The 13,495-nt window shown below is 41.7% G+C and overlaps 1 protein-coding gene across 1 annotated transcript; it reads left to right on the top strand.

Annotated features, from left to right (window-relative positions):
* Positions 1-264: 264 nt before the first annotated feature.
* LOC116718087 (NCK-associated protein 5-like) lies at positions 265-11,923 on the top strand. Its single transcript, XM_032559749.1, is given in 12 exon segments — positions 265-465; positions 1,026-1,094; positions 1,177-1,215; positions 1,312-1,431; positions 2,971-3,063; positions 3,311-3,622; positions 3,624-6,136; positions 7,271-7,400; positions 7,591-7,663; positions 8,627-8,905; positions 9,883-10,040; positions 11,381-11,923. Coding segments are annotated over 12 exon segments (4,233 nt in total). The 5' UTR covers positions 265-279; the 3' UTR covers positions 11,642-11,923.
* Positions 11,924-13,495: the final 1,572 nt, after the last annotated feature.

Raw genomic sequence — 13,495 nt, 5'->3', positions numbered from 1 at the left:
TTAGTTGGCCACTCTTGACCAGAACACACCCCCACACTTGGCCCCGCCCCACAGCGCATCTAGGCCCCGCCCACTCTTGGTGGAATTTTTCCAAACATTTTTTTTGAAAAATTCTCATTTTTGGGCGGTGTTTTGCTTTCCCAGGGAATTTATTCTCAAACCTCGGAAATAGTCTCTATAAAGACTGAACACTTTAGTCTTTATTGTACTGTGTCTTACCAACATCTGCTTATGTTTGCTCATGTCCAAAAGAAGCTTTCCCTTTAGTTTAGCATAAAGATGGCAGCAGTGATGGCAGCAGAATTCCTCTCTTTGTTGCAGATGAGAACAATGTCGGATGAGGCAGAACAGAGAACGTGTGATGAGGATTTTGGTTCCGAGGAAGAGGAGGGCGAGGAAGGAGACGTGGAGTCCTACCTGGAGGACAACAGCAGCGAGCTCATGGACCGACTCCGAGAGCTGGAGGTGAGTTAATAAGACCTCTGACACACAGAACCAGATGAGGATGTTTGGGTTGGAGTCAGATGATCTGCTGTGTCGACCCCTAGAGGAAATAAATAAATGTTTTTACATAGGTATGTTTATAAATATTTTGTTTTTTCCTGACAAATCATCAACTTGTAGAGGTGGGTGACAGGGACTTAGTTTTACCATAATTTCTAGTATTATTGTGATAACAGTGAAAGTGATGATAAGAAAATTTTTTTGCTTCTTTTTTAAGACACCAGACAGATAAAAAAAGTGTGATTTATATCATTAACTCCTGTGTCATAACTGCATTCAATCATATTTTCAAATTTATTGTTACTTTTATTGAACAAACTGGAAAAAATTGTGAAATTAACAATTCTGACATTTTTGGAGGGGGTTAAAGTTAGTTGGAGTTTATTGTGACAACAATAAATCAAAATATCTATTATGATAAATGATAATTGATACTATAAATGCCCACCGCTTTCATCTTTCCAGTAGTTTGTGTTTATCTATAAACATCTGATTTTCACCCGTTGCTCATCTATTTGCAGGCGGAGAACTCCGCTCTGATGTTGGCGAATGAGAGCCAGAGGGAAGCTTATGAACGTTGCTTAGACGAGGCGAGTGCATGTCGGGAATTAATCGTTCAGAAAACGCAGCGCCCGAACGTAACTCTGTGGTGATTTTCTCCTTCGTTAACAGGTGGCCAATCATGTGGTCCAAGCTCTGCTTAATCAGAAGGTAATGCCAAACTTCAGTTTGTCTTGAATCTAAACCTCTGCCCTCTGACCCCTGGATTAGTTGTAAACAGAAAGTCGCTGTGATCCGACTCTGCAGGATCTGCGGGAGGAGTGCATCAAGCTGAAGATGTTGGTGTTTGACCTGGAGAGACAGAACCGAGCGCTCTGTGAGCTCTTCCAGCAGAAGCTGCCCAACCATCCCACCACTCACTACCAGGTAGCTCAGATCACAGTTCCACACAACAACTTTCACGGAAAATGCAAAAAAAAAATCCTTGAAATCTTGATTGCAGATATTTGAATTTGAACTGAAATAATCGCCTCTGTATTTCTGTACTAGATTTGATATCATTGTCAGATATGGAAGATGCTAACCTGTCATTCTTGAATATCTATTGGTGCATAAAGTTATTACATTTTTACTTATTTCTATCTCAAAAAATATTTAAAATGAATAAAATCAAGTCAGGACATTTCATCAACAGGGCAGTTGAAAATGCGTTACATCATAAAAACATAACACATCAATTATGAAACAAGCAATAAAGATTACATTTTGTCAAATACTATAATCAAAATCATTATCAAATATACAACAAATATATTAATAAGTAACTCTTAATAGGTGCCTTTTTAGTCTTGATTTAAAGGAAGTCAGTGTTTTTGCAATTTTGCAGTTTTCTGTAAGTTTGTTCCAGATTTGTGGTGCACAGAAGCTGAAAGCTGAAAGCCAGAACTAGAAGACTTGAGAGGTCTGGAAGGTTGATACAATAGCAGCACATGATTTTAGTACCAAGCCGTTCAGTACAGAAGCATTTTAAGGTCTATTCTCTGGTCTACAGGGATCCAGAGTAAGACCACTAGCTGTCTGATTGACTTGTTAGGCACTGTTGCAGTGATCAATGCAACTAAAGATAAACACATGAGTTTCTCTAGATATTGCTGGGACATTAATTCTTTAATCCTGGAAATGTTCTTCAGGTGATAGAAGGCCGATTTTGTAACTGTCTTTATGTGGCTCTGAGGGTTCAGGTCAGAGTCCAACACTACATCCAGATTTCGGGCCTGATCTTCAGTTTGTATTTGTAATAACTGAAGCTGTGTGCTGCCTCTAGATCAGGGGTGTCAAACTCCAGTCCTCAAGGGCCGCTGTCCTGCAGTTTTTAGATGTGCCACAGGTACAAAACACTGGAATGAAATGGCTTAATTTCCTCCTCCTTGTGTAGATAAGTTCTCCAGAGCCTTGCTAATGACTTAATTATTCTACTCAGGTGGTGCAGCAGAGGCACATCTAAAAGTTGCAGGGCAGCGGCCCTACAGGACTGGAGTTTGACACCTGTGCTCTAGATCGTCCTCTTTAGGTCCAAAGTTAATAACATAGGTTTTGTTTCTGTTTAGCTGGAGAAAGTTAAGGCACATCCTCACTTTGATTGGTTCTAAGCCTCTGTTCAGTGCTTGGACGGGTTTGGTGTGACATCGTAATGTAGAGCAGTATATTATCATCATCTTTGTAGTTGTGGCAACTAATTGTATTTCTTGAGTGTGTTAATTATTGTAAAATCAAAATGTAATCACCGATCGGTCTGAATGTCTAACAGCTTTTTCTCTGACACAGTGATGAATCTGGGGCGTATCACCTGTGTCTCATTTTGTTCCTACAGTTACAAAAATGAACCGTCTCATTGTTTTGTGTGTCTCTAATGGCCCGTGGCATATGTGCTGTCTTCCTAATTGCCCCGTGATTCTCCTGTTGCAGGTCCAGGCGGGACCCCTCCCAGACTACAATGCACAGCTGCACAATGACTTGGCCAAACAGGTGGAGCCGGCCCAGACTGAAGCACAAGCCAAGGTGATTATTAAAGAGTCAAGCATGTAGAGTTTTAACAGACACTGAGAAGAAAACAGTGGGTCCAGAAACCCCACCTGTGGGTGTGTTGAATTCTGACCTTTGCTCTGTTTTCAGCTGAGGCTGCTAATCTCGTTCACAGTCAGTTCCTGTACGCATGCACTCAAAGGTCTTCATGAACTGGATTGTTCAATTTGTTTAGGTGTCCACACTGAATACACTTTTGATCTTAATCTCCTTCTTTCAAAAGGGAAATGGCTTCCGCACACAACATGCCTCCCCAGGCCCTCGTGGCCCCGCCGCCTCCATGGAGGCCCTGTCTCCATTCTTCAAGAAGAAAGCGCACATCCTGGAAGTCCTGCGCAAAATGGAGGAGACGGACCCCCTGAAGTTCCACCCGTCCACCACAAGCTTGTCTTTCTGCGACTACAGCCAGATGCTGATGTCAACAGAGGCTGTTCTTGCCACCGCAGACCCCCACCCGGTCCAGTGCAAGTCCCACCACACACACTGTCACTGCTCCTGCAGCGACGCTGACGCACACCAGCACGTCAACGGCGACCGGGGCGGTGAAGTGTGAGGGAGCGAGCACGTGCTGTTTACACTGCAAAAGGAGTCCGGACAGTGCTCCGAAGCCATGCAACCATGTCTGTAGTCCATCAAAAGCCAGCTCCTCCGCCCAGAGTCATGCTCCCGCAGCTGCTATGAGCAAATGTCACAGTAAGACCAGAGCAGGAGAGTCCAAGCAATGTATCGTTAACAAGGTCCACCAGCAGCCAGTTGGCACCTCAGCCCACTCAGCCACAGAGACAACTCAGGGTCTGGAGGTGGCCAGAGTGGAACAGGATAGCTCTGAAAGTGGTGTTTCTGAGGAGTTGACTGGTTTCTGTGGCACTTCCAATCTGCCCTGTTCTGTAGAGGAGAGCGTGCAGATCCCTCACTGTGATGAGGATACAAGCATTCACAACGGCTTGGGGCATTCTTCTAGCACCACTCTGAATGACCCCTCAACTATCCCCGAGAGAGACCTCACAGACCAGGAAGCTTCCTCAGTCCGAGCCAGTGCATCCGTCAGTCCGAGCCCTTCTTGCCTCAATGATGTCAAAGCTGCAGCCATCAATTCCCCATCCAAGCTGCTCAAGTTCCTGAAGATCCCGTCAATAGGGGACAAGGCCCAGCCACCAACCACGGCAGTTCGCCTGAGCCCGCAGCTCACGCGCAACTCCAGAATCCCATGTCGCACCAACAACTACGAGGTGTATCACTCTCCGGTTCCTTCCCGCAGAGCCACCACCACGGAGAGGTGCAAGCAGCCCCCACCCCCACCGTCCAGGTCCGAGTCCTACCCTGCTACACACTCGGCACCGACCTCCCCTCCACAGCCTGAAGATGTCTGCTCTCTGCCTCCTAAGGAAATAAGCTACAGCAGTCTCTCTGCACCAAAAACCAGTGATGGCTCAAAGTTGGAAAGTTCGTCTGCTGCGTCCATGGGTTCTCCCAGAGTTTCCCAAAAGGTCCCCAATTATGAAAATGTCTTGGAAATGTCCACCACCAGTGAAGAAGAGCCAACCCAGTGTCATGAGAAAAGAAGCACTATTCCATCTCAAGCAAAGCCAAACGGTGGTGAGAGGAAGCTTGTTAAGTCTTTACCAGAAAGTGTCCCAAATCCTTCTCCTCAGCGAAAGCAGTCATCCTCATCTACATCGGAGTCGACGTCTGATGATGAAGAGGATTCAGACAGTCCAGTATGGGTCAACCATCACAGTTTACCCAACACAGCCGCCCTCAACAAAGCTCAGAGCCAAGCAAGCTACACAAGAACAAGAGACAAACATGAGATGAACGTAAGGGAAGTCTCTCAGCCCCCGCCGCCTCCGGTCCGAAGAAGTGACTCCTCATCCATCCCCAAGAGGCCTAGCTCTGGGGCGGGTAGATCCCAGGCTGACTCTAGTCACCACGCTTTCAAAGACAGACTGGCAGCGCTGGGCAAGCTAAGGAGTTCTGAGGATTTACAAATCAGGCCTGTTGACGCAGTGACTGATGGTGGCCCTGGAGAGGAGAGAAGCAAGATGGCAGAGAGATCCTCAGAAGTCCATAAAGAGGAGCAGAGGCATTCAAAGTACTCAGACTCTTTAGATAGTAAACCTAAAAGTAGCAGTGTTGGTTTGAAGTATCCTGGTCCATCTCAGATGTACGAACAGACCGGGAAATCTCAATCAGGTAAACAAGAACTGTGCGTGCCCAAGCCTGAGGGCTCCAAGAGCAAAATTGGATTACCATCTCCCAACACGGATGCTCCCCAGGTTCTACGCAACAACATCAAATGTCCTGGCTCCCTGAATCTGGCTTACAATGTCAAAAGTGGTCCACAGAGTAGCAACAGTCCTAACAAAATCCCCCCGAAGTCGCCTTCCAAACCTTGCCAAGGTGTATCTGTCCACCGAGGCGGAAAGCCTTCGGAAACGCCGCGTTACTCATCGAAGTCAGAGGAGAGGACAAAAATCAGCGGGAAAGGAAAGAAGAATCCAATGTACGGAGACAGCCTCCCTCCTCCTCCTCCGAGACCCCCGACGTCTGAGGCGGAAAAGCCGTTACAGCCGGCTCCCACTCCACAATCTGCCATTGAGCAAAAAGTGATGAAGGGGATCGAGGAGAACGTCCTAAAGCTTCAGGAGCAGGACCGCGGGGGGCAGAGCAGTGAAGTCAAGCAGAAAGCCTCAAACGGCATCGCCAGCTGGTTCGGCCTGAAGAAGAGCAAGCTGCCCGCGCTCAGCCGCAAAACAGACGCCACCAAAACAAAAGACGAGAAGAAAGAGTGGAAGATAAACATCCCCTCAGTGGGCAGAGACTCCAAAATGGCCAGTAGATGCAAAGAAGGCGTGGAAGGTCTGAACATCTCGACTCTGATGGAGAAGGCTGAGGGCCTGAGGAGGGCCCTGGAGGAGGAGAGGGCCTACGTGGAGAGGTCCGGTAGGGGCCACTCCTGTGAGGTGGTGATGGACCAAGCTCAGGGACAGCTGGCTGTAATGTACAGAGGGGGACGCTCTGACAACTTCATGCAACAGCTGCTTAACAGGTGAGGGCTTCAGGATGGTGATGAGTTAGTTTCAGAGCTTGACCTCAGAAACGAGGCTCAGCAATCTGGGGAATAATGCACTTTGTTGTCGTCTCACTGAGAAGAAAACAACTTTCCAAAGTCCACCACCTCCAGCCTTTATGTTGTGGTCACCTCTAGAATCATACAGCTTAAAACACATATTTACATTCACTGAATGAAAAGACATATACTCATTTTTTTCTCACCGTCTGAAGTTAAACCTCTCTTGTTTTAGGTGCGTAAGAAAATTATTTCTATTTCCTAAATGCCAGAAAACTTTGCAAGAACATTTTGTAGAGAGGCTTGACCCAAGTCAGACAGTCTAAAATACAGTCGTCCTTGATACCGAACAAATGTATGTAAAACTTTTGAATTCAAGTAAAGTTACAAAAAAAAAATCTAAAAAAAATCGTCTCAACTAGTTTTTTGGCATTTAGCAAATAGAAATAATTTGAGCAATTCTAACGGACCTAAAACAAGAGAGGTTTGGTCAATTTTAACTTCACAATGAGAAAATAAAAAGTGTTTGTGTCTTTTTATTTGGTGTATGTAAAGATCTGGTTTCAGTTGTATCTCTGTATGGTTCCTAGCCCAGGTTTCTGTGTGGACATTAAAAACGTTGATCAGGTTCCTGCCGTTTTAAAAGAGCAGACATTTCACAGTGGTTCACGTGAATCTTATTTTAAACCGCCATCACATTTGCATTAGGCTGTTATTTACATAGAGGCTGCAGTTATTCAAACTGGAGACAGTGTTGGTCTGTGGTCCATTATAATAACCCAACATGGGTTTAAAACTGGGTTAGTCTTTAAAATAACTTCCAGTGAGCAAAAATGGAAACAGAGTATCTACATCTTGAATTTGACAGCTGATTAAAAGCAAATAACCAAAATCTACTAACAATAAAGTTCTCTAACCACTATTTTGGAATCTTAATGTATGCGATCAATGTATGGAAACTGTAATTACTGAGGTTTTCCTCCTTCTGTGAATCCCTATGATAGATCAAAAAGTGCTTTGCAGCCTTTTCATCTAACTGCTGGTTTCAGAATGAAATATGTGTGTAGCCTCTAACAAGGTCTGCTAACTTCATTTTGTGGTTGATGAATGTAGAGTGGATGGGAAGGAAGTGATCAGTCTGCCGCAGCGCCGCCTCTCGTTCGACTGTAAGACCTCCAAGCCGGTGTTCACTCAGCAGACCAGCGTCATCAGTCACACCACCAGTCATGAAGACATGGAGAAGGTACCTTTCGTCTTCATTTTTAGCTTAGACTGGCAGTTGGTAAAAATAAGCATCCAGAACTTTGATCGCATCATCGAAAAGAAAACTTGTTTACGTGATTTCAGCTTTATAGTCCATATTTGGCATTAGATTCGTGCAGTTTGTCTCTCAAGCATTCACTGCTTTCTTGGTTCTTGCTTTTTTCATGCAGGGATCAGACAGAAACAGCAAGATCACATCAGATGAAAACCTCGCAGATTCAGTTCACTCTCAGCACTTTGCAGGTAAGAGACATCTGCAGGAATCTCAAGGTGTTTTTTCAAATGTTTATGACGTCTGTGATCATTTCACTTCAGCTCATTAGCACCAAATTCTTATCAGCAGCAGGATTTCAAAAATGATTATGCAAGTAATGTTTCTATTTCAAAGAAAGAATCACACAAACCGAATTGGACACGTCAGACCCTGATTACGAAGCTTTTGTCGCATTAAAACTTTTTTCTTTCAATTTTAAGATGTTTATTCTGGAAAAAATCTCATCTTTTTTCTGCAAATAATTTGCTAATGTTCTGGCAATAAAACAAAAATTATTATAGTGTGGCTCGTCATGCAACTCTCAGAAAGGATTTCAAAAAATGGCTTTTATTTCAATCATTCCTTCTGTGAGTTGTACGACAGAGTAATAGGGCCAGGCTGACGATAAAGTCACAATACCAGCAGAATAAAGAGGCAATCTTAGCCGAAAAATGTCTTAAAATACAGGGGAAAAAGTTGTTTTAATGAGAGAAAAGCTTCTAGTGTTATACAGATCTGACGTCACTGTCTGTTTTAAAACCAGCTTACCAAATGGGTTGAAGTTCAGGTTGGGTTGCTAGGCGACCGGCTGAGTTTTGCTGGGGTTGCTAGGTAACAGGCTGGGTTTGGCTGGGGTCACAAGGTGAAGGGTCAGTGCCTGCTGATTTGTGAAGTTATATTCAGGAGGTTTTTGAAACGACTCATTTTCCAGACACCAAAAACATAAATTTATTGCTTAATTTTAATCTCTTGAGCTGTTTTTAGAAGCTGTAGAAACCCAAGTAGAAGTGTAAAACTGTAAAAAAATGTTGAATTTTGCATAATATTTCCAAATTAGTGGTTGGACTGCAGATTCAAGAGGAAATTTCAACACTTTCTAATGCTAAAGTGTGATTATAAAGCATTCCCAAACCTGAAGTGTGAAGTATTTTGCTTCCTCTTTGCTCCTGCAGGTTCCGGTGCTTCCACCTACACGCTGGACAGCGGCATCGGTACGTTCCCTCTTCCTGACTGCAGCAGCGGAGCCGCGGGACGGGGCCCGTCCAAGGGGCGGGCAGGGGCCGAGCATCACTCCGCCGGGTCCCCGGGTCGATCCGGGCGGCGGGCCCGAACCCTGGACCGGGAGCTGACGTCGCAGGAGGAGTGCTACACGTCGCACAAGCAGCTGATTCCCACCATCCAGTACTGCTCCATGCTGGAGGGGAGGAGCTCCGCCGGAGTCATACGTGAAGGTGCCAGAAAACAAATAATCTCCCCGGTTAATCTTAGCTCAGGGGGGTTCAAAGTGTGGCCTGGGGACTATTTGTGGGCCTCGGAATAATTTTGTGGCCCCTAACTGCAGTTCAAGAATGTTTTAAGATGAGATCTCCATGAAAAGTTTATATTTTTAAACAGAAAATGTTAATTAGAACACAGGGAATTTTTCTTTTTACTAGCGTTTTTTAAAATTTTATTTTATATTAAGTCAAACCACAAGCATTCAGTGACGTTTTACTCAGAAACTTGGACAAACCCATGCATTATACTTGACTACACACAAGTTTTTTAAAAAGAAAATTCTTATTTTATAAACATTTATACACCAAAAAAAAAAAAAAGAAAATAAGCGGTACAAAAAGTTAAATAACAGCAAACATGAAGGCAAATTTCATACTACACTACAAAAACACAAAATCTTACCAAGTCTTGTATATCTTAGCAAGACATACAATCTTGTTTCAAGTAAAAAATTCTGAAATATTGAAAACAAAAAGGTACAAGTTCTATTGGCAGATTATTTCACTAAGTAAAATAATCTGCCAGTGAAACTAAAACTTCTTTATGAATATTAAGGAAATATTGACTTAAAACAAGTTGCTGAAGTTATTTGTATGTTAGTTTTGTCTCATTTCAAGTGTACTAAGATATTTGCATTAGAAACTAGACAAAGTATTTGGTAAGATTTTGTGTTTTTGCAGTGTAATGTTGGTTTTATCACAATATTACTTGATTAATTTGTTTTTGTGCAGGTAAAAGAGAATTCACAATAATATCAGTTTTGTGTTTTTTGGTTGGAGGGGAAAAAAGTAAATTTTTCCTCCTGAAGCCTTTCAACCTGTGGGATTTTGGCACTTGGTGCAAAACGTTTGGACGCTCCTGCCTTTGTTTTTGTTGACCAGATAAAAGGTTTTTCCTGAAGGTTTAAGTTCATCTTATTTTACATCTGCAGATAAAGAGGCACACGGAGCGAACATGTTCTCTCCTCGCTCCAAGACTTGGACGTTCCCTAATCTGAAGACTCCAGCCGGACCTGCAGAGGTTTACCTGGCCGTGGAGGAAGAGGAGGAAGAGGAAGACGCAGTAACGTTTGGATCCCCGTTCAGAGGGGTGAGCTATCCTTCATAAAACAAAAAAAGTTTGAATAAATTTGCAAAAACGTTACTTACAAGTGTATCTCAATAAATCAGAATATCATGGAAAGGTTATTCTGATCCATTACAGGCTTTTATTTTAAGTCTGTTTTTTTTTTATTAAACTCAAAATGTCCATATTGCCCTGCAAAAACACAAAATCTTACCATTTCTATTTTTGATCTAGTTTCTAATCCAAATATCTTAGCCGTCTTGAAATACGACAAAACTAATTATAAGTAACTTTTCAGCAAGATATAGGAACTTATTTTAAGTAAATGATTCTTTCATTTTAGCTGCTTTTCCATTACAAATGAGTGCAAAACTTTGTTGATGATCCACTAATATTGAAAAAACCCCCACCATTTTGCAAGTGCGGCGTTTCCATTAAATAAGAAATACAGTTAAAATCATGTGAAAAAAGTCACTTTTTATTTTAATGACACGAGTCATTAAACACGCTGCGCCATCGTCCTCCTACCACTTCCTGTCGTCTTCTTCTTCATGGTTTCCGCCAGTAGTAACATCTGGTTGTTGATCACACGAATAAGGATGTTTCCATTTAATTGTGCTAATTTTGATACAGCTGATGGTAATGCAGCTGTTGATAGAAATCTAGTAGTTAAACTGGGAGATTTTTAACTTATTACATGGAAAAATTGTCTTATGAGTGGAAAAAATCTGCCACTGAAACTAGTATATTTTTTATTTCAATATTTTTCACATTATTTTCTGTACACATGTCAAAAACACAAGAACAAACAAGTATAGAAATAGATAAACAATATCTAAATTCCTGTCAATGGCAACAACACAAAATATAGAGCAAAAACGTTTAGGTCAAAGCATAAGCTTATTACACCTTCACCTTATTATACTTAAAGCGTTATCAAAATCAAAGCAGCAGAATCCTTCCTGTATATTTTCCTAAAACATACCAAGACAAACTTTTTATCAAAGTTGTTTGTTTAGCAAGTTATCAAGTTATTTTTATGCATTTATTGCATTTAGAGTAAATACACAGTTCTAACTCCTCACAACAATTATTCCACAACCTCTAACTATTATATTAATATTAATTGTATTGTATTAATATTAATTTCAATTAATAAGTCGTGTTTAGGTGGGAAAAAAATGGCTATGTGTCGTGTCTTGTGTGCTGCGTGAATAATCTATGTATTGCGAAAACACAGAACCACATTCTTCCCTTCTGAAATTATTAATGGCTTTAATATTAAAAATTCACAGCTGCAACCCACTTTTGTCTTCTGGACCTGATGCTGTTACATAAGATGACCATAAAATGTTTTCTTTCAGAACATGAAAGCCGGCGGCCCGTCCTCCAGTCGAGTGGTGGACCCGGGCAGCCTGCCCGTCCCGGCCCAGTCCGGGTTGAGCCGGAGGGGGAAGACGCGCGCGCCCAGCGTCCCCGAGATGAGCCGGGAGGCGGGGCTTGAGCTGCTCAGGGAGCGGCCAGAGGAGGCGCTCTCCCCCAGTCGCCCTCAGGTCCTGGAAACCCCCGAGTCGCTTAGCGACTCGCTGTACGACAGTCTGTCATCCTGCGGCAGCCAAGGGTGATGGCAGAGGGGGCCGGCGGGGGGCAGAGGCCCCATCTGTTCACTCTTGATGCTACGACGGCGTATTGGGGCCATTGTAGATGGAGAAAATAAAAGGAAAGTAAATTTTCAGCAAAGAAATTAGAAATTTTGATCTCGGAAATTGTCTAGAAAAAACTTGGAAATTTCAGAGTTTGAAAAGTTGAAAATTTGCCAGAAAAAACTAAGACATTTCTAGGTTAATCTCAGAAGAAAAAAAAATGGAAGTTTGAATTTCAAAATAATTTTCTGACTTTCAAAAGTGGGGGGGAAAAAAGAAAATTTGAGATTAATCTCAGAAACTTTCTACAAAAAAAATTGGTAATTTCTGAGTTTCAAAAGTTGAAAGTTTGACATTTGGAAATTTTCTGCTTTTGAAAAGTCAAAAATTAGCAAGGAAAAAAGAAGTTTTGAGATCAATCTCAAAGATTTTCTAGAAAAAAACTTGGAAATTCTCAGTTTAAAATGTCCAAATTCTTTTCTAGAAAATTTCTGAGTTTTGTCTAAAAAGGTTTTTGGCTGCAATTTACTCCTCCTTTTTTGTTTTGTTATCTACTCTGGCCCTGACACGCCGGCGTACTGATGCTGCTCACCTTAAAGAAGAAAAAAATTGTGCTTTTGCTGTCGTCAGTCAGCTGTTGCAACTGGAAAAGACGGATCGATCTCTTCTCCTCAGGATTTCCAAAACACGTGAAGCCAAAATAATTTAGGTTGCTCACTTTTTCACAATCAGACTGAACTGTGGACACTTCTCTTGAACTGATGTGTACAAGACTTAAAGAAAAAAAAAAAACCCCGCATGGCTCAGCTAAAGATCAGCACAAGAGGTTGTCACTTCTGTACGGAAGAGGATAAGGGCCACTGAGAAAAAAAAAAAGAATTAATTTTTTCTCTGAATTCTAGAATTCTGACTTTGAGAAAAAGTCTAGGATTCTGACTTTTTTTTCTCTAAATTTTACTTTAATCTTCAATTCTAGAATTTTATCTTAAGTTTTCTGTGAAAGTCTAGAGTTCAGATTTTTTTCCTAGAATTCTGACTTTTGAGCTCAAAATTATGACTGTTTTCAGAATTCTTGAATTCTGAGAAAAGTCCGAATTTTTTTTCTTTTTTCTTTTTCCAGCGACCCTAATCTTCTTCCGTACTCCTGCTAGTCGCTCAGAACCGTTTTGTTCTTTCGTTCTCATTCTGGTAGAAAACTCTTCATTCATCGTGAAATACTGTTCTTCTTCTTGACATCATTTCACCGTAGAGTGTTGAGAAAAGATTAAAAACAAAACTTGGGAGCGCCTAGAAAATAATAATAAAAATAATAATAAAAAAAACAAAGAATGTTCATGTCTGTGTTCTCTGGTTGCTTCTCATGCATCATCATGTTTTAATGTAAAGAATAATTTTATTGATCACGTTGGTATTTGTTTTCACAGCCAGGGACGTGTCTGTTTCTGAATCATAATGCATTTTAAAGGTAATATATGCCAGCAATAATAACATAGACGAGAGGAAAAAAAAGGCTACATCATCTGATGGAAATGTATTTTTTATTATTTATTTATTTGAAATCATCTTTACGTGAAATCTGCAGTTCATTTCGCCGAGTAGATTCAGCTCTGATCTTTGTTTCTCCATCTCCGCCGTTGGTTTCTTAGCAAATAGAAAATCCTTACTGCCGTTTTTCAACTTTCTAAATAAAAGTGTTTTGATTTAAGTTCGCTTCAAGTGTTTTTGTTTTCCCCCAAAGTGCAGGATTCAGATTCACGCTGGAAAGGCATCCAATGAGATATTTTGCTTTATTTTCAATGTTCTCAAATACAGAACAAAAAATATAGAATTTGTTTC

Source organism: Xiphophorus hellerii, chromosome 1, assembly GCF_003331165.1.
Source record: "Xiphophorus hellerii strain 12219 chromosome 1, Xiphophorus_hellerii-4.1, whole genome shotgun sequence".
Taxonomy (NCBI): Eukaryota; Metazoa; Chordata; class Actinopteri; order Cyprinodontiformes; family Poeciliidae; genus Xiphophorus; species Xiphophorus hellerii.
The sequence above is the reverse complement of the archived record's forward strand: the minus strand, read 5'-3'. Positions and strand labels throughout refer to the sequence as shown.